Below are 23,327 nucleotides of genomic sequence, written 5' to 3'. Positions count from 1 at the left end.
CAAAAAAAAAAAAAACAAAAAAAAAAACTCAATCTAATCAGGAGAAAATGCCAAACAAACCCAAGTTAAGTATATATTACAAAATAAATATCCAATATTCATAAAAATGAGGAAGAAAAAGACTGAGGAAAATAGTGAAGAAAACTAAGAAAACAAAACACTAAATTTAATGGGGATTCTGAAATGGAATCCAAATAAATTCTATACTTTTGGCCAGTAGCACTGAACCAACATTAATTTTTTAACGTTTTCTAATATATCATACTCATGTAAAATAAAATGTTAACCTAAGAGGAGACCAAATGAAGGGGATATGGCAACTCTGTAGTATAAAATGATTTCAAAATTTTTTAAAGTTTCAAAGCTGAACTCTTCAATTTCTAATTCCGTTACTGAAATTATATTCATAATAAGTATGTAAAAAGTTATCTAAAATAAAACATAATATCATTTTTCAAGTAAAAATAAAAACTAGATGGTTGTTAATAGCACAATATACAAAGTCACTTTTACACAACACGTTTAAAATCACTCACTTACTTGATAAATTTTAAAAGTTGGTCAGTTATCTTTTTTGCTGATCTTGCAATTACACTCCCAGGTTCATTAAACGTTCTGGCATTGTGTTCTATATATCTGACTTCCCAAACTAATGCAGATAGCCTCCTTCAAAATAAAATAGGCATTTAGGGTTCAGAAAATGAAAAACACAGAAACCAAGTTAAAAAAAAAATTTAGCATGTGATTTAAACAAGCATGATATATAAATGCAAAGTTATAATGAATAACCTTTTAATGCTGCCAACTCAATTACAGTCATATTCAATTATATTGGACAATGCATTGAAGAAAAGAATTTGGGGACCAAAATCTTGACAAATTACTGAATCACATACAGAGAACTAATAAAGTAACCATCCTTTTTCATACTGCCTAGGTACCTTTTAAAGCTATTAAAAATTCAATAAATAAAATATACTAAATATCATCAACCCTCAAAGCATCGATCTCACTGTAAACTGGCCAAGTGGTTTCTGACTGAAATGCACATTCCAATGTTGGATCAGAGTAAATTATATCAATAATGTGCACTCAAGACAACATTTTATAATAATTTCTTAAAGTCGTTAATTATAAAAAATAAACTACCATCAGTTGCTATAAAAATCATTACGAATATAAAATAGCAAGGCACAGTGGCTCACACCTATAATCCTAGCACTTTGGGAGGTGGAGGTGAAAGGATTGCTTGAGCCCAGAGATTCGAGACCAGCCTGAGCAACTTGGCAACATATCGTCTCTACAATAACTGAAAATATTGGCCAGGCATGGTGGGGCACACTTGTAGTTTCAGCTACTTGGAAGACTGAGGTGGAAGGATCCCCTGAGCCCAGCAGATTGAAGCAACAGTAGCCATGAGTATGCCACTACACTACAGCCTGAGTGAGACTCTTAACTCAAAAAAAAAAAAAAGACTACTAAAAACAGAGTGTTGAAACATGGTAGTTAATCTTCCTTGCTTTACGAACATCTACCCACAGGCATCTAACACAATCAATGATAGAGGAAAATGAGACAGAAAACAATGTTAATTAGCCCCCAACTCCCACTATACCTCTTTGTTTACCTTAGTTGATATGGTCAAATAGCTTTTAACTATTTTGAAAGAAGGTTTCCACTAACCTGTAAAATCGATTAACAAGTCTCATTCTAATTGTGTAAAGATCGGTTGGATAAGCTACTACAGTACAGTACTTAGGATATGTACATAGATCAACCGGGCCTGCAAAAGCTGCTGCTATATCTGTTAAGGAAGACAGAAAAGTTTTTAATCAGTAAATTCATTACCTCTAAGTGATACTTCTCTAACAAATCATTCATAACATACAGCTACATTTAACACTACTGGCTAAGCCAAAAGGTAACAAATAGAAAGTGCAGAAAAGAACACAACTTCAATTATGCCAGTATTTTAAAATATTTTAAAGAAAAACTTGAAAGTAAAACTCTTCACTCTAAATAAACTTACCTAGATTCAAAAGTTGATCTATACCACTAATAATTCGATCACATTCTTCATCTCTTGATTTCTGACCCCATTCACCATCTTGTGGTTTGTAGAGCAATTTCTCTAGCTCATCTGATGTGACAGAAATACTAGCTCCTAATTCTTCAGGTGGATCAACTATAAATCCCATGAGAAACGAATAGAAAGAGGAAAAAAAAAAAATCAACACAAAAAACAAATGTATGCTATATTGAAACTCAATTTTCAAAGCTTATCAACTAGGCTACTTCCAGTCAAAAAGAGTTCAAATTTGCAACTCTTTTAAAATTACTGATATACATTACCAAATTGCCTAAATTCAATGTAGTTTACCTACCCTAATAAAATTAAAACCAAAGTGCTATTAGCACAGTTTCAGATTATTTTTTTCAAAGAGACAAACTTAATCTGGAGGACCTCTGAAAACATAAATTGAATCTGGCAATATTAGAACTTTTAAACTTACGTTATAGTTAACATTAATTTATAAAAAGTCAAAACAAAAAAGGGTAAAATAATCACATGACAAATAGCTAATTTCATTAATTTTAAAGGAGCTCAAATGAAAGTTTTTTTAACGTTTGGAAGAAAAGAAAATGAGAAAGCTCAAAATATTTTAACTTATTAAATATCAGTTTTAATATACAGATAAGAAATGTCATTTACCATTGTGTTGACCATCAAGTTAACTCAGAGTGCTTTTCCAGTGGGGGACTGGGGAGAATATTATTATAACAGCTTATAAATTAAGTGGTGGAGAGAATGCTAATGAGAGCTTTTTCTCTAGAAATATATCAGTTAAAATTCCTGCAAACATACGCATATATTTTATATAGTGCCAGCTGCTTAATTTCTTTGTGAATGCTCTTAACTTCAACAACTTTGTTTGATCTATTAGAATTACATCTTCTTATGTAGTGTTACTTTTAGCTGAGTGATAGAAAATCTTTAAAGTATGGGTGATAAATGATTCATATAAGCAAATTCATGTTCTTGGTAAGGAAAAAGAATTTTTATTTTCTGAATAAATATAAAAAGAATTTTAAAAGCCCACTGCCCTAACAAGCTAACATTTTTATATTTTACATTCTATTCCAGAATTACACCTTTAATATTGTATCTACTCAAGAGGGAAAACAAAGAGGTTGTATCAGGAGACAACACAGCAAAGGCTTCCCAAAGGCAGAATCTGAATTCAAATCACATCTATACCACCTAAAAACTATGACAATGAAACTCTGTTATAAGTCTGCAATAATCAAAACAGTCAAATATTGATACAAGAACAGAAATATAGACCAACTGAACAGGACAGAGCCGGGTGTGGGGGCTCACACCTATAATCCCAGCACTTTGGGAGACTGAGGTGAGAGGATTGCCTGAGCTCATGGGTTCGAGGCCAGCCTAGGCAACTTGGTGAGACCTCACCTCTACAATAAATTAAAAAATTAGCTGGGAGTGGTGGCTCATGCCTGTAATTCCAGCTTCTTAGAAGGCTGAGGCGGAAGGATCACCAAAGCCAAGCAGGTCGAGGCTGTGGTGGCCGTGAGCGTGCCACTGCCCTCCAGCCTAGACAATGGAGTGAGACTCCAACTAAAAAAAAAAGAAAAAAATCAATTTCTCAACCAACTTATCTTCAACAAAGCCCCTACCAACAACCAATGGGAAAAGAGAACTTATTCAGTAAATAGTGCTGGGAAAACTGACTGACCACATGCAGAAGACTGAAATAGCACCCCTACCTATCACCATACACAAAAATCAACTCTAAATGGATCCAAGACCTAAACGTAAAACCTCAAACTATAAGAATCCTAGAAGAAAATGTAGGAAACACCCTTACGGAAATTGGAATAGGCAACCAATTCCCAATCAACTCTCCAAAAGTGAATGCCATAAAAGATAAGATAGACAAGCTGGACCTCATCAAACTAAAAGGCTTCTGCGAAGCAAAAAAAACCAACAAGAGAGTGGGGAAATCTGACAAAATGCCTAACATCCAGGATATACAAGGAACTCAAATGTGCCAAAAGGAAAAAAACAAATAACTCTATTGAAAAATGGGTAAAAGATTTGAATAGACACTTCTCAGAAGAAGACATACAAGCAGCCAACAGATACATTAAAAAATGCTCAGCCTCGCTAATCAACAAAGAAATGCATGTTAAAAACACAATGATGAGCCGGGCTCGGTGGCTCAGCCTGTAATCCCGTGCCTTTGGGAGGCTGAGGTGAGTGAATTGCCTGAGCCCGCGGGTTCGAGACCCGCCTGGGCAGCAAGACCTCATCTCTACAATAAATCAAAAAATCAGCGGGGTGTGGTGGCGCATGCCTGTAATTCCGGCTACTCGGAAGGCTGAGGCGGAAGGATCGCTGGAGCCCAGCAGGCCGAGGCTGCGGTGGCCGGGAGCGGCCACTGAACTCCAGTCTGGGCGACAGAGTGAGACTCCAACTCAAAAAAAAAAAAAAAAAAAAAAAAAAACACAATGAGATACCACCCAATTCCAGTCAGGATGGCCATCATCAACAACTCAAAAAACAATAAATGCTGGAGAGGATATGGGGAAAAGGGAACACTTCTACACTGTTGGTGGGAATGTAAACTAGTACAGCCTCTGTGGAAAACAGTGCGGCAATTTCTAAAGAATCTGAAAATCCACCTTCCATATGACCCAGAAATTCCCCTTCTGGGAATATACCAGGAGGAATTCAAACCACTCTATAAAAAAGATACCTGCACACACGTTTATTGCAGCATTATTCACAATAGCAAAAACATGGAACCAACCATGCTGCCCATCAAAAGTGGACTGTACGAAGAAAATGTGGTACATTTACACAATGGAATATTATTCAGTCATAAAGAAAAACAAAATTATGAATTCTGCAGCAACCTGGATGGAATTAGAGTCCATAATACTCAGTGATTTATCACAGGAACAAAGATCTGAGTACCACATGTATATACTCATAAATGGACCCTGAACATTTATCATAATACTATAAGAAAGGGATTGGCAGTAGTAGGACACTGCTGTGGGGGGCACATAACATCAATAAGGACACCCACACTTTACCTATACAATGACCACGTATGTATCTAACCCTGAATTGTACTCCACATTTTTAAAATAAAAAAAAGTTAGAGAACTTTTATAGGCCAAAGAAAATTATTTTTAAACTTGAATGTAAAGAATCTTTCAACTCTAAAATTCTATACTTTTGTTTTCTATAGGTTTGGGGACGGGACTGTCAATACAAGAGCACCACTCAAAGAAAATTAATCTAGCCAGGCGCAGTGGTTCACACCTATAATCCCAGCAATTTGGGAGGCTGAGGTGAGAGGACTGCCTGAGTTCATGGATTTGAAATCAGCCTGGGCAACTTGATGAGACCTCACCTCTACAATAAACCAAAATATTAACCAGGCGTGGTGGCTCATGCCTATAGTTCCAGCTACTTGGAAGGCTGAGGCGGAAAGGATCTCTGGAGCCCAGCAGGTCGAGGTTGCAGTGGTCATGAGCATGCCACTGCCCTCCAGCCTAGGCAATACTCCAACTCAAAAAAAAAGAAAAGAAAAGAAAAGAGAAAATTAATCTAACCCAGTTGCTCCATTTTAAATATCTTAAAATAAAAAGTTGTAAGATTAAAAAAAAAAAAAAAAAACTATGACACTGGGCCCGTTTTTAACCTATGTCTCAATTTATTTACAGGCAAAACAGGGATAGCAAAAAAAGTATCTACCTCACAGGGTTGTTGACAGAATTTAGTTACAAGAAGAGTACTCAGAACAGTGCCTAACACAGAGCAGGGGCTCCACAATTAACCAGGATGTTTTTGTCTCTGGACAAGACAGAATAAAAGGGACTACATCTATCATGCAGGTTAAATAACAAAACAAACAAAATATATGAAACAATGGTTTTTCAGACACAGAACATTAGGCAAAGACAAGAATCCCACAGAGAATGAAAATAGGCTGACCACGGTGGCTCACGCCTAGAATTCCAGCATTTTGAGAGGTCGAGGTGAGAGGAGTACCTGAGCCCAGGGGTTCGAGATCAGCCTGGGTAACTTTGCAAGACCTCATCTCTACAATAAATAAAAAAATTAGCCAGGTATGGTAGTTCATGCCTGTAGTTCCAGCTACTTGGAAGGCTGAGGCAGAAGGATCACCTGAGCCCAGCAGGTTGAGGCTACGGTGACTGTGAGCATGCTACCGCACTCCAGTCTGGGTGACAGAGTGAGACTCCAACTCAAAAAAAAAAAAAAAAAAAAAAAAAAAAAAGAATGAAAACAAATGAGGTGAGCCCTGTGATTATACCAGCTTGCCTTGAGAGAAAAGCCAGGCTATGATGCAAGGAAGAGGAACTCAAGTGGGGCCAGACAAATGACCTGAGGTGAAGAGATAAAACTGAGAATCCAGGGAGAGCAATCAAGCTAGAGTTCATAAAACAAGTACAACAGAGGAGAGAGGGTTCCTCTCAAGCATTCTGCCAAATACTGATCAGACCCATACATGTGAAAAAAAATGGAGAGACCAGGAAAAGCAAACGAAAGGATTAGAAATAACAAGGCCTGATGTTCAAAAGGGCCAGGAACTGCTCCTGTGCCCACCAGCCAGACTGGAAAACTTCATAATTCGCAGAATACTACATAGATTATATAAAAGGGACTTACCTTAGTAGTGGGGAGTAAATTAGCTCAAGGCTGAGCACTGCTCCAAATCAGCCTGACATATCTTAAAAGGAAAAGCTGTTTCCAACTAACTTAATTGTGTGGCAGAACAAAATTTAAGAACACTTAAAGAAATACAGTAAACTACTCAACAAGGTAATAGTCATTGTCTGATTTAAAAATTACAAAGCTTGTAAAAAATAAAAATAAAAAAATACCCATAATAAGGAGAATTACTAATCAACCAACCAGAACTAGCACAGATGTCAGAATTAGTAGACAAAACAAGAACATATCCTATAAAATTATTTTTAAAATTCATATACGGAAGATAGGAAAGAAACATCCAAATTCAACTTTGCGAGATGAAAACAAAAATCTATAATGTAAAAACTAAATTGGATGGTGATAAAAGCAAATCAGACATGCAAAAAAAATTTTTTAGTAAAGACAAAGCAATAGAAAATTTCCAAAATGAAACAGTGAAATGACAAAAAAAGGGGGGGAAAAAGAAAGCCCACAGACGAAGAGACCATATAAGAAACAGAAAAAGCCGGGCTTGGTGGCTCAGCCTGTAATCCCAGCACCTTGGGAGGGCGAGACAAGTAGATTGCCTGAGCCCACAGGTTCGAAACCAGCCCAGGCAAGTTGGCAAGACCTCATCTCTACAAGAAATAAAAAATTAGCAGGGCATGGTAGCGCACGCCTGCAGTTCCGGGTTGACACTGGGGTGAGTGTGTCACTGCACTCCAGGTTGGGCGACAGAGTGAGGCTCCAACTCAAAAAAAGAAACAAAAGAAACAAAAGAAATTATGATATCCAAAAGTAATTAAAAATTAAAATAAAAAATGAGCAAAGGATCTGAATAAGCATTTTTCCAAAGAAAATACAGAAATGACCAATAAGCAAATGAAAAGATTTCCAGTATCATTAGCCACCAGAGAAATGCAAATCAAAATAACCCCAAGGTAACACTTCACATACACTAGGAAGGTTTAATTTAAAAAAAACAGGAGTTTTTCAGTACCTGAAGAAATTGGAACCCACAAAGACTGCTGCTGGAAATGTAAAATGGTACAAGCCGCTTGGAAAAACTGCCAGTCTTCAAGTTAAACACAGAGTTACCTGTGACCCAGCAATGCCATTTCTACATATGTATTCAAGATGCACAGGATGTTCACAGCAGCAACATTCACAGCCAAATAGTGGGAACAATTCAAATGTCCACCAACTGATAAACAGATAAATTAAATGTGGTACATCCATATAATGGAATATTATTCATCAAAAAGAAGAAATATCTTGGTTTCTAAAGGACATTTTCCAGTGAAATAGGCCTTGACGCCATGTAAAACTTCCTGATTCCTCAGCTGGGTCAGGGAAAGCACAGGGTGAGCCTTGAACACCTACCTCATTAACACTAGAAAGTAAGAAAATACTTAAACGTGTTTTTTTTTTAAATGTCAAAAGAACATAAGCACCAACATGAAGGGGTTTCCAATGGCCAAATCTGTGATAACTTAACAATAACAAAATAATGACAGCAACTGAACACAGATTTTATTTTACAACAATCTGAGAATATACTAATATAAATAAATAAATGGGAAAGGAGACAATGTATCTTACAGTAGAAACCCAACTATAATACAAAAGAAACAATAAAAACAGAAAATCATTATTTGGCAAGCACTATAGTAGTAATTATTTCAGGCAAGAATCATCAACAGATTCTAAAATTAGTGAGTAGAAGCAGGGTGAGAAAGGATTATTTGAAGCATATGAACATATGTTCATGAGACACTAATTATAAATGAAAAAGTATTTACTTTTATACCAGAGAAACATGACAGATATCATCTAAATTAAATGATCAAAGTTAACACCCAATAACAAAACAAATTGTTATCATGGGTATCCTAAAATCCACCGAGAAAGACACAACATCACTTCTCTGACACCCTTGTCAAAAATGTAAAACCTAGATTTAATCAAGAGGAAACACCAGACACATCCAAATGAATGGAAATTCTAGAAAATAGCTGCCCACTAATCTTCAAAAGTGTCAAGGTCATGAAAGACAGTAGAAGACTGAGGAATCACAGATTAAAGGAGAATAAAATAACACAGTAGTTCAATCCAAAATATGAAAGGCATTAGTGGACCAACAAACAAAATTTGAAAAAAGTCTACAGATTAGACAATTATACTCCATCAGTGATAATTTCCTTATTTTGATAACTGCACTGTACCAGCTGTGCAATCACAGCTGGTACAGTGCAGTTATCAAAATAAGGAAATTATGCAGATATGCAGAAATTTTCTGTACTATTTTTGCAGCACTCTGTTAAGTCTAAAAATATCACAAAATGAAGTTTTTAAAAGTGCAATAAGGGCAGCGAGACCTCGTCTCTACAATAAATCAAAAAATCAGCCGGGCGTGGTAGCGCATGCCTGTAATTCCGGCTACTTGGAAGGCTGAGGCCGAAGGATCGCCAGAGCCCAGCAGGTCAAGGCCGCGGTGGCCGGGAGCGGCCGCTGCACTCCAGTCTGGGTGACAGAGTGAGACTCCAACTCAAAAAATAAAATAAAATAGAGTACACATCCAAAAAAAGAATAAGACAAAACGCAAATACTCAGATATGTTCTTAAAAATTATAAATAAAAGGAGACAAACATCAACAAGAGAAGATAAACTTTTCAGTCTAAAAATCTGAAGACAGATACAGTGGCTCATGCCTATAACCCCAGCACTTTGGGAGGTCGAAGCAGGAGGACTATTTGAGCTCAGGAGTTCAAGACCAGCTTGAGGTACACAGTGAGAATTTGTCTCTAAAAAACCAATTTTTAAATTAAAAAATTAGCCACATATGGTGGTACATGCCTACAGTCCCACCTACTCAGGAGGCTGAAAAGGGAGGATATCTCCTGAGCCTAGAAAGTTGAGGCTTCGGAGAGACATGATCATGCCACTGCACTCCAGCCTGGGTGACAGAGTGAGACCTTGACTCAAATATAAAAAATAAATAAGCCGGGCTCAATGGCTCAGCCTGTAATCCCGCACCTTTGGGAGGCTGAGGTGAGTGGATTGCCTGAGCCCGTGGGTTCGAGACCCACCTGGGCAGCGAGACCTCATCTCTACAATACATCAAAAAATCAGCTGGGTGTGGTATCGCATGCCTGTAATTCCAGCTACTTGGAAGGCTGAGGCGGAAGGATCGCCGGAGCCCAGCAGGTCGAGGCTGCGGTGGCCAAGAGCGGCCAAAAGCAGCCACTGCACTCCAGTCTGGGCGACAGAGTGAGACTCCAACTCAAAAAATAAATAAAAATAAAAATAAATAAAAATAAAAGTAAATAAATAAAAACCCAATAGGTGAAAATGATACTTGTTACTTTATTACAGATTTCCTTGACTATTAATACAACTAAGTCTTTCTTCACATGCCTCTTTATTTTTCTGCCCGTTTATGTCTTTTGATAATTCTTCTAAAGACTTATTGGTTTCATTAACACATAAGAGCTCTTTATAGAAGTGTTTTCACTGATTTGTAATAGCCTTTGCAACGAAGCAGCTGTAAACAGCAGTTAAAACACCTTGTTTGGAGGCAGATGGCTTGAGTTAGAATCAAACCTCCTACCCTTTCTAAATATGACTTTAGATAAGTTATTTAAAGCTCTCTAAACCATTGAGCGCAGTGGCTCATGCCTGTGATCCCAGCATTTTGGGAGGCAGAGACAAGAGGACTGAGTCCAGAGGTTCGAGACCAGCCTGGGCAACTTGGCAAGACCTCCTCACTATCAAAAAAAATAAATAAAAACCAAAAAACAAACATTAGCCGGGCATGGTGGCACGTGCCTGTGGTTCGAGCTATTTGGAAAGCTGAGGCAGAAAGATCACGCAAACCCAGCAAGGCGAGGTTGTGGTGGCCGCTGAGTGTGCCCCTGCACTCCATCCTAGGCAAGAATGAGACTCCTACTACCCAAGAAAAAAAAAATCTCTGTAAGCCTTAGTTTCTTCATCTATAAAATTAATAATAAAGCATCAACCTCAAAGTAAGATTAAAATAGTTGATACATATGATGTTTCAGAACAGTGATATTTCAAAAAACTGTTAGCTTTTATCTATCTATTATATACTTTATGTATATTTTACAAGGGTTCCCCATACAACTAAGTACTAACTGTAAAGTACAAGCTCAAAAGAAAATCTAAAAGTCATTGGTGACTTTCAAGAGTGTAGTTACTAGAAAAAAAAATTTCTTAAATCCTCATTTCCAAAGTAAAGCTAGACAATTATTGCTGAAGATATGGCAGAGAATAAAATATAAGAAAAAGGGCTTAGCCTCTGGAGCAGACAGTAAAATCTCATGGAGGAAAGATTTCAAATGGTGGGACTGTGGATAAACAAGAATTTTTCTATGTTTTATAAACTGAATAAACACTAATGACAAAAGAAAGCTTGGTAGTGAAAAAAAATTCGAGTTAAGAGATACAGAGCACACTTTCAAAAAGTTTAGTAAAGAAGAAATAATTAAATAGCAACGATGTTAAATAAAGCCAAATGAAAGGTGTAAAGAGACATGTTCAAACTTGACCAAAGGAAGGAGGGCGAAAACTAAAGCTGGTGGAGGGAAAGAGCTATGTGTAAGCACCAGACCTTTGGGAAGGTAACATAAGTGAACAGTAAGCACTGAAGAAAGGGCTGGCTTTTAGTCATCTACTGTTCACAGGAAACAAACAGAAGACCCACAGGAAGACAGGCCGAGGTAAAGCAGAAGACAGATGGAAGTCAAATTAGACCTCTTCCTCAAAGGAAGATCAAGGGTAACAGAGTAAGAATGAGGAGGGAAAAGCGGAGGCTACATAAAAGAAGTTGGTAAGAGTTTAAAGCAGGGTCATATGAGAAATCATAGCAGGATACTAAGATACAGCCAGAATCAAGCTAGACCCTGAGGGCCAAGAATTAACAAGATGAACATACGTAATGCTGTTGTCTTCTTTTAGTAAAGTTCTGATACTTTAATAACTTGAATACATTTACCATAAAACACAAATGAGCTTTAAGTGCATCAGCAAAATAAAAGACTGAAAACATAAAGATAAAATATTTACCATTATCAGGAATTGGTTCCATGTCCCATGGACTAAGCTTTTCAATTTCAGTATTATCCCACCTGTTTAAAAACAAAAAACAAAAAAACATAACTCTGGTTAGCCTTTCAAGAAAACAAATTGCTGACAATAGCTAGGTATCTATTATAAAAGTAAACAAAAGAATACAAAATGTGAAACTTAACCTCATTGCAGCAATGAAATTTTGATTTTTGAGTCAGAATCTTACTCTGTCGCCCAAGCTAAATAAAGTGCAGTGGCATGACCACAGCTCACCACAGACTGACCCCTTGGGTTCAGGCGATCCTTCTGCCTCCTAGTAGCTCGGACTACAGGCACACACCACCATGCCCAACAAATTTTTTGCTTGTTTGTTTGTTTCTTGAAAAGCTGAGGTCTTGCTATGTTGCCCAGGCTGGTCGCAAACTCCTGGGCTCAAGTGATCCTCATGCCTTGGCCTTCCAAAGTGCTAGGATCACAGGCTTAAGCTAATACCCAGCCTAACAATAAAAATTTAAATAATAGCCGGGCTCGGTGGCTCAGCCTGTAATCCCATGCCTTTGGGAGGCTGAGGTGAGTGGATTGCCTGAGCCCGCGGGTTTGAGACCCGCCTGGGCAGTGAGATCTCATCTCCACAATAACTCAAAAAATCAGCTGGGCGTGGTAGCACGCGCCTGTAATTTCGGCTACTCGGAAGGCTGAGGCGGAAGGATTGCCGGAGCCCAGCAGGTCGAGGCTGCGATGGCCAGGAGTGGCCACTGCACTCCAGTCTGGGTGACAAAGTGAGACTCCAACTCAAAAAAAAAAAAAATTTTTTAAATATTAGCAGTAAATGTTTAAAAAAGGATACACTATCAACATAAAGTGTGAAAATGTACTGGAGGTTTGAGAACAAAACCAGAAGTTCTGTGTGTCCTGTGTCCAGATTAAGTAAAGAATAACTCAAAAACAAGGCATGCAGGCCTTGACTGCCATCACACCACAGTCAATGGTTTTCATTCTGTAGCCAATGGAAAGGCATCAGTTATTTTTGAAGATTAATGATATATTATCCACTTCTGAACTAAGGCTATGTTAGGTAAAGAAAATATTAGGAAGCTGAAGAAATACTCCCAGGACAACAAGCAAAGCCAAACCAAGGGGAATACTAGTAAACAGGAAACAAACAGGTGCATGTCTGAGAAACATCTGAGAGGTCAGAATAACATGACTTAACGACTGACAGAATCGTGTATGCTAAACCTGAAATGTATTAGTTATTCATATAAGAATCTGCCACAATCAGTTGTTTATAGATGATTAGTTTTCATCTGTATACAAACCTAACAATGTAACACTGGAAATGACTATCAGGATACTGTGGTTGATATGGCTCTTGACTTAACACTGTTCCAAACCACCAAGCATCATCAATAATAGAGCGGAATCTGTCACCTATAAGAGAAATGATCAAGTCTGAGGCATCTCTTTGCTAACATTTTTTAACTACAAAATACCATATGATACAAAATAGAAGAGAAATCAAAGTACATTTTTATTTTAAAATGAGCCGTTCTTCCATATTCTCCAGCAACCTTCAATGACAAAATAGATGCAGAAAAAGATAATGTTACATTCAGTAATTTACTAAAGACAAATAGTCATACAACATAATAAAAAAGAAATGGTTCTGACTAGGTTTCACTGTTTAGTAGATTCAAAAGTCCACTTTAAAATAAGTTGAACTACATTTTACAACATGAAGTAATGAAAAAAAGTTTAACAAAATTCAAATATATCTCACAATATATGCCATTAACATATACTTGCTTAATAAGTATATTAAATACATATACTTATGAAATTACATTTCTTGAGTAAAACTGAACTATAAAATTATAATTACACTTTAATATACAACTGTTTCAGCTGTTATTACATAAATACCTCCACATAAAACAGTTCTAATTCTTAAGCTCATATAATAAAAATGTCTAAATGACACTCGAAAAAACTTACATACACATTGTTAAAAGAATTAGATAAACACCCACAGCCTCACTGTCTTTGCATAATATAAAAGCTAGATAGCAGATCTTAAGAAGGGCACTTAGACAAACCAAGAAAAATATGAAAAGAAAAATTTAACTTCACTGGTTTATGCTATGTGAATTTCTAGATATATTCTACAATTGTATCTAAACACTTCAACTAGTGAAATAAATTGCATTTGATCTGTGTTTAACATGTATTACAAAACAGACTTCTGTAATAACCATATGTCTTCGTTCCTACCCATCTCATCATTTTCAAAACAAAATCAAGTAAAATAAACAATAATAAAAGTCACCCATCCAGCACTAATGATTCTTTGGTATAGATTAATAGCTCTTTTTCAAGGAAAGTTTTACAAAAACAATATAAATCAAAATTAAAGCTACAATTTATACCCCCCCAAAAATTTATATAATAAAATACTAAACAAATAAAGCACGCTTACAGTGAATTTTTCAAAAGTTTGAAAAATACTGCCACAGCTACTAGACGTACATGTTTTGGGACCTTTAATGTATTTTCAAATTTATGTAAACATGACTTTTGTGTATATTTTACTTCAAAATCTCTAGAAAACATAAGCCTCTAAAAAAAACCTAAGGAAAATATTAGGGCTATAAACTTATAATTTGAGATAAATCACAACATAATTTTGTCCAAATCTCTAATATAGCCTTAATTAATAAACATTACAACTGAATGTAATCATAATAATTATAATAAATCAACTGCTTCAATTGTGAGAGGCATAATATAATACAGGAGAGCTAGTTTTTCTTATAAATAATTCACTTTATATTTTTTTCTATTTACCTAATACTATAAGTTGTTTAGAGAAAAATATTTCTTCAATACAAGACCAACACTTTCAATAAAAAGAGCCCTAAAAAATTCGTTTTCTCGTTATAAAAAGTATCTTTTCTAGGTTTCTGCTAGCTGACAAACCTGGTTATCTGTTACGATTTTTCATATAAACCTACCTTTGTCTTCTCAAAGTAGAATAAAAATCCACTGAGAAAAGAAAACAAGCAACTTCCTCTAGCCATACTGCTCAAATTCCAGGCAAAAATTAAGATTTTATGGGAGAGCAAAAATAAATGAAAGTTTAGTATAAAAGACCTGGTCCAATAATTTTCAACCACAAAAATAAAACAAAAACCTCTAAAATTACAAGGGCAAACTGAGACTCCATCTCTACAGTTTATCTGTGTAGAATTAAGTTTTTTTTAAAAAGTTTAATTGACATGCTGATAAAAATGAAAGTCTCTTACACTTTATGAGGGTTGAAAAATCCTAATAGCTGGGAAGCTTTAAAGTTCTTTGGCAAAGATACAACTTGCTAACTATCACATATTCCAGCTATTTAACATTTTTGTGGCAAAATGTTTTCTTTGGGAAAAATTTTCTCTTCCTCTAGTCTCAACATAATCCTGATTACTTGTATAGACATTTCTATTAAGAACAGTTTATTAAGAAGCCAGGCACAGTGGCTCATTCTGCAATCCCAGCACTTTGAGATGTAAGGAGGGAGTACTGCTTAAGCCCAGGAGTTCGAGGACAGTCTCGGCAACTTTGTCACTACAAAAAAATAAAAATAATAATTAGCCAGGCATAGTGGCATGAGCCTGTAGTCCCAGCTACTCAGGATCCTGAGGTGAAAAAAATTGCCAGGAGATTGAGACTGCAATAAGCCTGGTTCATGTCACTGCACTCCAGCCTGTGGGACAAAGTGATACTCTAACTCATAAAAAAGGAATAGTTTATTAAGAGCAGTCATTCACTCTGACAAACTTTCAGTTCAAATGAGGATGACCAGGGAATTTATCTATTTACCTTCTTGTAGTGCCCACAGAAAAGGGCAGCAGTAAGTAGGAAGATTAATGAAGTCCTATTAACATCAGTTATGAATGTGTACAACAGATGACACAGTCTGGGTAAAACTTAATATTCCTAATAAGAGATCAAGAACTGATAAAAGCAGTATAAACTATCCTGGGTGATTAAATTCAATGTGAACACAGGAGCTTCCTTAATAGCATAATACAGTGAACAAATATGTACACCTATGAAACAGGTACAACTGCAAACAAGTACTACCTGGCCTACATACATTTATCAAATATACCCTGAGGTTAATGATACATACAGTGATAAAGAAGTGAGGCTTCCATAAATGATCACCACAAATATCACATTCAAATAATTTAGTATTTAACACTAATTTTTTCTGTTCACCAAATCACATGGTTATAAAGCATTAGTGTATATGAATTTTTTATTTCTTCAAGAAACAGTATCTAGCAACCCTCTTTCAGGTCCCCTTCTGCTGTGGGAGCTTTTCTGTCTTAATAAACTCCTGCTTTCAAAAACAAACAAACAAACAAACAAAAACCAGTTTCCTCAAGCCTCCCCATTTAAGTCTCAGTAGTTATGACATCAAAGGTAAAATATATTGGTATACCAGAACATTTTCAATGTAAAATCTGCAATTATATTTCCACTTTCAGATCATTTTAGATCCTAGGATAATTATGTAAACTATACCAGCGTTATCCTGAAGATAAATATATATAATACAGTACAGGGAAGTCTGAAAGGAAATAAGTCCACTAAAGCCTATGGTCAATGAGGAAAAATAATATTTTCCAAACATCATGCACTCTAAGAACAGAAGAAAAGTTGCTTGGCTAAAAAGTTTACAAAAAGTCAGTAAGTACCAAGTCCTAAGCAAAATACATTTGTTATATTTCTTTTCAAAATTTACATGTTTGTATATACCATAATCAAGAGACTTCTACAACCAAAAAGTTAAGTTAAACCAATAAAATGTGAGATTAATTTTTAAGGCTATATAAAACTCATCGAGGACAGACTTACAAGACTGCCAATTCCTTTGCCTTGCTTCATCATAAAATTGACGCAATACAAGAAAGTCAATAACATCTGGCATATCATGATATCTAAAATAAATAAATAAATAAAATTATTAAATTCACTAGTCTAAAGCAACACTATCCAAAAGAAACAATGGGAGCTACAAGTATTTTTAATTTTCAACCAGACCTATTTTTAAAAGTATAAATAAACCAGTGAATTTTAACTGTGTATTTTAACTTAATTTTTATATTAAAATTTTATTTTATTATTTTATATTACATTATAATTTATTATTTTATATTATAGTACATTTTATTATAAAGATGCAGAGTACAAGTAAAGATTAACTACACAAGTAGGCTGCATGCAGGTGAAGTTTGGGCTTCCAACTAGCCCTCACTCCCCCTAGTATAGGACGAGGCATCTTTTGTGTTGTTAAGCGATCCCCCCAAGTTAATATAATATAAATATTATTTCAATATATAATCAATATAAAATAATAAAATATTTTATTGTATTTCTTTCTTCATAGCAAGGCTTCAAAATGCAGTGTATACACTCCCAACACACTCCATTTGAACTGCCCACATTTCAAGGCCTCAATAGCCACATGTGACTAATGGTTACCATATTAGGCAGCACAAGTGTAGCAAATTATTTATTTAAAAATTTCCTCAAAAACAAAGGCAAAAACAATTTCACTTATAGGTCAGAATTTTCCTACCATATAAGTGGCATGAAAAACCATATAAAACAGACTGTCCATGCCTAACTATTGCTGTGATAAACTTATTATGAATTCTGCGGGGTTCCCATCAATCAGAAGCTCAACCCATATCTCAGGTTGTCCATAGTGCTCTACTAATTACCCTGCAGGTAAATGAGAAGGGCAATCTGATCATTAAATCAGCAAGATTAGAAAATCTAAATTCAAATAATTCCATTTAAGAAATAATACATACCTAATAGAGAAAGACTTATCCATAAGTTTTCCAGTTGCTGGATCTATAAATGCTAGTTTGAGGCAACAAAGTGTAGGAGGCCCGACTTCATATCGTATTCCAACTATTTTGACCAATTCTTGATCCTTTAACAGACATGTTTGAAAGAATAGTTAAAACAAAGGCAATGCATCCACACTGTAATCCTCCAAAAATTGCTAAATTAAGTGAACTCACAATTTAGGCCTCCAAATCAGCAAACAAGTTTTATTTACCATTAATGACAATAATTTTTGCTAAAGTTAACAGCCACATCTTTTTGAAGACAGATATTTCTAATGTAATATACTCACTTTAGAAAATCAGGATACCCACTTTAGAAAATATATCACAAAAACCTAAGATTGAAAACACAAATCTCTGATAAGATCAATATCTTTTTAAAAAGCCACTATTAACAATCACACGTTTCCTTCTGGCTTTCTTCTCTTTGTATATTTTTACTTATATAATTTTGCATTATACAATCAAAATGTATAAGCATTTTGCTTATTCATATTCTTCAAAAATTTGATATTCAATTTCTGCCTAATACATTCAATAAATATTTCCCGAGAATTTACCAAGTGCTGTGACCTATTCTAAGCAGTAGGGATAGGACACTAAACAGGAGAAAGTCCCTATCTAGGTAGATGGAATATCCATCAAATGGATTTGCCATAATCAACTTTCCCTAATGTCTATTTCCCTAATGTATCTACTTCCTTAATACTAAGAATATAATAGGTCATTCACCCATTTATCGCTGAATAAATGTGACTCAGCTAAGTACAGTTCTCATCATTAGTAGTAGTTACATTTTATAAAGTTGCCTAGAACACGAAATTGAAATACTAAATCAGTGCTGTAGGGGAAATGTAGGGTTAAGTTTCTGCAAGATTCTGGTCACAACACTGTAGTCAACCAATAACCTTGTTTTATGTGTGTTTCTGTTTAAAGGTACCCTCACTTTAAACTGTTGATTCATAAACGTTTAACTCACATCCTAATAACTCATACCTAAATGAAGCCTGTCTAACACACATATTTTCTAAGGCACATCACAACCTTCTTGCATTTAAGAATACCAGACAGCACTCCAACACTATGTTTGGGAGCCATTTTAAACAGTAAAGTCACCGTAAAAAGCACAAAAATGGGAAACATGTGGCACTAAATAGACCACACTCATTAGAAAATAGAAAAGAACACTCATTCACAGTATGAGAACTGAAAAAAGAAGGCAAAGTATTACCTTGTTCAACCTCAAACAGAAATATACTCACTAGACAAATCACGTTTTGTACCTCCAAGAGTACTGATTTGGGGGTGACAGAAAACTTATAGCAAGAAGGTAATTCCCAAATACAGAATCTATGAACAATGAGGATTGATTGTACTTAGGTATATGGTAATAAGTAAAATAGACACAAATATAACTTCAAATGTATATAAAGTCAAACTCATAGAAGCAGAGCCAGTAAGTTGGAATACAAGTGTTAAGAATAGCTATCTTTGTAAAATATTAGCATTTTTTCATTTTCTAAGTTATTAAAAGTATAAAAAATGTATAAAATAAAAATATAAAGAATAAAATAAAAATCATTTATAACACTACTCCACAGATGATCACCATCAACATTTTTATGTTTTTCTTTTGGTTAGCTACAAACGTCTTTAAAATTTTGCTATCATAACCAAAAACGGCATTTCACATTCCATTTTTCCTATTAGTAATACAATGTGAAAATGTTATGTCATTCATTCCACAATATTTTTAAAAGACTCAATTACAAAACGAGGTGTACAGACTGTGTGAATGTACCATGATTTGATTCATTCCCTTTTATAGGATATTTGCATATTTTTCCAATTTTGTTTTTATAAACAATAAGTGAACTAGTATACTCATAAAAACAAGCATTTCTGCTTGTTGCCCAAATTACCAAAAGTAAAATCAGACTTTAAAGTTCTACATATTTTTCAGTTTCAGTTCCTATTGCCAAAGTGCTGGAAAGTCTGGACCACTTCACATACCCCCCCTCAACATCAGCAATTTGTACCACTATTAAGAAGCCAAGGCCGGGCTCAGAGGCTCAGCCTGTAATCCCAGCACTTTGGGAGGCCCAGGCGCGTAGATTGCCTGAGCCTGCGGGTTCGAGACCAGCCCAGGCAACTTGTTGAGACGTTGTCTCTACTATAAATTTTTTTTAAAAAATTAGCCAGGTGTAGTAGTGCATGCCTGTAGTTCTGGTTAAGGCAGAAGGATCGTCAGAACCCAGCAGGTCAACGCTGGGGTGGCTCCAGTCTGCGTGACACAGTGAGACTCAACTCAAAAAAAAAAGCAGCAGCAGCAGCCAAAACCTATGACACTTGCTAAAAAAAAAAAAAAAATACAAAAATACAAAATACAAAACTGGCTAAGTATTAAACAGGCAATATATTATTTCTGTTTTATTACGTATGAGGTTAAAACTTTCTTCCAATTTTCATTTCTTCTTTTGAAAACATACATTCCCTCTTTTGAAAATCTGTCTTGGATATGTAAGACTAGTAGTATATATTGCCAACCTGCTTTCCTGAGACTGTAGGTTGTTGTGTTTAACATTTTACATACCTATCAGGAGTATACAAAGTCCTTCCACTGACAAACAAGCCATTCCAATAGGATCTTATGGCTTGGTTATAGCAGAAATGTTTTTCAGAAGGAAAGACTAATAAAATATGCTCCCAGTAGATTTTTAAATAGATTTATAAATAATTTCACTATAAATGTGCTAATATTTATGATTTAATAAGACTATCATCCTACCCTAAGATCCATTTTTCTCCAAGGTTCCTTGTTAGGGTTCAGTTCGTAAATATTATTTCTTCTGACAGCCTCAATATAAGCTTCATGACCCTGTCGAAAATATATTACCTGCAAAAAAAAAGTACATATTTAAAAATTAATAGAAAGCTAAGGAGCAATATAAATTTTGTTTTATGTTCCATGTTCATTTTTTTAAATTTTATTACTCTTACCTCATCACCCATTTGAGGAACAAAAGGAGACTTTCGAAGTGTGGTGTCAGTAATCCAAACTGGAGGATGAAATTCATACAAATGTTCCATATTTGCCAGTTCTGCTGGAATCATCCTCCGCAAACTCTGCCAAGGGGAAGAGACAAAGTTTGTTAGATTAGAGAGGGGCAGCATGCATTGTATGAAAGAAAAACAAAAGAAATTTCATTATTCAGAAAGACTATTTTGGGCACGACCATCTAATGATTAGTTTGTAAACAGCTAAATATTTGGTTCTTTAATATTCATAGGAATACATCACTTCTACTGTCAATCTACCTAGCACTTTACTAGCATTGTCTACTAAACTTTTTATGAATTCTTCATTCTATTTTATTTTACTTCCCATGATAGAGGGCAAAGGCCCAACCTAAATCCTCTTTTACACATACCCTGTTCTGCCAAGATTCCATTTTGAGATTAAACACAGGTTAATCATCACAAGGAGTCGCCTCTTGATTTTAGACTCTAAGACTGGTGATTTTTAAATATGACCATAAGTTCCTTGTTATTTCTCTCCTCTTCAAGAAGTAAAAGCTAAATCTCCTCCTCTTAGAGACTCATTTCTACTAAACATAATAATAAAGCAGATGAGGCAACATATAAATTCTAAGTCTAGGTTTACCCCTTGTTATGTTTTGTTGGATCATTTGCTCTGAGGAAGGTCATGAGGACACTCCAACAGCCAGTCCTAAGGAGAGGCCCATGTAGCAAGAACAGAGGTCAAAAGTCATGTGAATAAGTTTGAGAAAATATCATCCAGCCCCTGTCAATCTCTCAGATTACTGCACCCCCAGTCAACATGACTGTAATATTAAAGGCCAAAGTCACCCAACTAATCAGCTTCCAAATTCCTGATCCACCAAACCATTAAGTACTAAATCTTTGTCTTGTAAACATCTAAGTTGCAGGGTAATTTATTCAACAGCAACAGATAATAAATACAAAGACTTAACATCTTTAAGTAATGACTACCTGCAAGAGATGAGCTGTACATATAATAAAGGAATAGAGATTCTATGACAACCAAGAGAAAAGTATGAAGATAGAACAGACAAAACAAGGTAATAACAGACAAAACAAGAAAAAAGCACCTTAAATTTGTCTCAAAGTCTATTTTTGGTGTTGAAATTGACAGAAAAAAAATAAAAGTTATGGTAGAATTCTTAGTAAAATAGAGCTTTCCCTTTAAGTTTCAGATTTGGAAAGGTATGACTATCAAACCCATTCAGAACAGTAGGGATGGCCAAGTGTTAAAAATAAAGCAATTTTCCCCAAAATAAGTTTACTTTTTTATATTTGACTCCTGCTGATATACCACTGTTAATAAAGAAATAAAAGATCCAATTTCTCAAAGATTTTTAGCTACAAAATATGGACATTTTAGTTACAAAATATGAAAAACAATGCCACTATAAGAGTATAGAGTATACAAGTATATAGACCTGATATTTTAAATAAACTTTTCTTACCTCTTTTTTAGGTTTGCTTTCTTTCTTTCGCCTTCGTCTTCTTTTTGGAGGAGATAAATTCTCAGATATTTCATCTTCTGAACTACTACAAAATCGAGTAATTCGTCGACGACATGATGTTCGTAAAGGAGGCTGTAAATTGATGCCTGCATCAGCAATCCAATCAGAGTATCTAGATGAAGAGTCACTGAAAAAGGAGAATGCAAGAGAAATCAAAGGAAGGGGTTAGTCCTGGCCACAACCTGGGGCAAAAACAGAGTCAAAGAAGAAACTATACACACAAAACTAGCCACTGGTCCAATGTTAGCTTCACCAAACACAGAAAAGGATGATAAAGATCTCTACTGGGATCATCCTTGGACAAACTTCAACACAACTTCTCAATCTCTATGAAATACACACACACCAACACATTTGAAAAAGTAATTATAAAAAGAGCTATTTACAAAAATTAGAAGAGTATGTGCTTTGTATGGATACAATTCAAAAAAAATTGAATTAAAAGATAGTAAATACATAGAAAGTAGAATAGTGGTTGCCATAAGCAGGGGAAGGGTAAAGCGAGAAATTATTGTTTCATTAAAGGTACAGAGTTTTAGTTTTTCAAGACGAACAAGTTCTAGAGACTGTGAATGTACTCAATACTACTGAACTACACACTTCAAAATAGTTAAGATGCCAGGTGTGGTGGCTCAAGTCTTTAATCCCAACACTTTGGGAGGCCAAGGCGAGAGGACTGCCTGAGCTGGGGGTTCGAGAGACCAGCCTGGGCAACTTGGCAAGATCTCATCTCTACAATCAAAAAATTAGCCGGGCATGGTAGTGCACTCCTCTAGTTCCAGCTACTTGGAAGATTGAGGCGGAAGGACCACCTGAGCCCATCAGGTCGAGGCTGCGGTGACCATGAGTGTTCCACTGTACTCCAGCCAGGGTGACAGAGTGAATGAGACTCCTATTCAAAAAAACAAAAAATAAATAATGGTTAAGATAGTTATGTCATGTGTATTTCACCACGACTAAATATATATATATATATTTTTTTTTTTTTTTTTTTTTATTTTGGG

At 35.4% G+C, this 23,327-nt stretch overlaps 1 protein-coding gene across 2 annotated transcripts in view; it reads right to left on the bottom strand.

The window, feature by feature from the left end:
* The window catches only part of BRWD1 (bromodomain and WD repeat domain containing 1), a 152,917-nt gene that overhangs the window by 41,487 nt on the left and 88,103 nt on the right, over positions 1 to 23,327 (bottom strand). For both annotated transcript variants that reach the window (XM_008056772.1, XM_008056773.2), the window contains exons 22-31: positions 22,264 to 22,450; positions 20,753 to 20,878; positions 20,541 to 20,648; positions 17,711 to 17,835; positions 16,749 to 16,831; positions 13,160 to 13,271; positions 11,838 to 11,899; positions 2,030 to 2,185; positions 1,684 to 1,804; positions 541 to 666 (exon numbers count right to left, since the gene is read on the bottom strand). In XM_008056772.1, the coding sequence (XP_008054963.1) occupies positions 541 to 666; positions 1,684 to 1,804; positions 2,030 to 2,185; positions 11,838 to 11,899; positions 13,160 to 13,271; positions 16,749 to 16,831; positions 17,711 to 17,835; positions 20,541 to 20,648; positions 20,753 to 20,878; positions 22,264 to 22,450 (1,206 nt within the window). The remainder of the gene's footprint in view (positions 1 to 540; positions 667 to 1,683; positions 1,805 to 2,029; positions 2,186 to 11,837; positions 11,900 to 13,159; positions 13,272 to 16,748; positions 16,832 to 17,710; positions 17,836 to 20,540; positions 20,649 to 20,752; positions 20,879 to 22,263; positions 22,451 to 23,327) is intronic.

This window comes from Carlito syrichta, unplaced genomic scaffold (assembly GCF_000164805.1).
Source record: "Carlito syrichta isolate Samal-C Ts95f unplaced genomic scaffold, Tarsius_syrichta-2.0.1 Scaffold302518, whole genome shotgun sequence".
NCBI classification, from domain to species: Eukaryota; Metazoa; Chordata; class Mammalia; order Primates; family Tarsiidae; genus Carlito; species Carlito syrichta.
The sequence above is the reverse complement of the archived record's forward strand: the minus strand, read 5'-3'. Positions and strand labels throughout refer to the sequence as shown.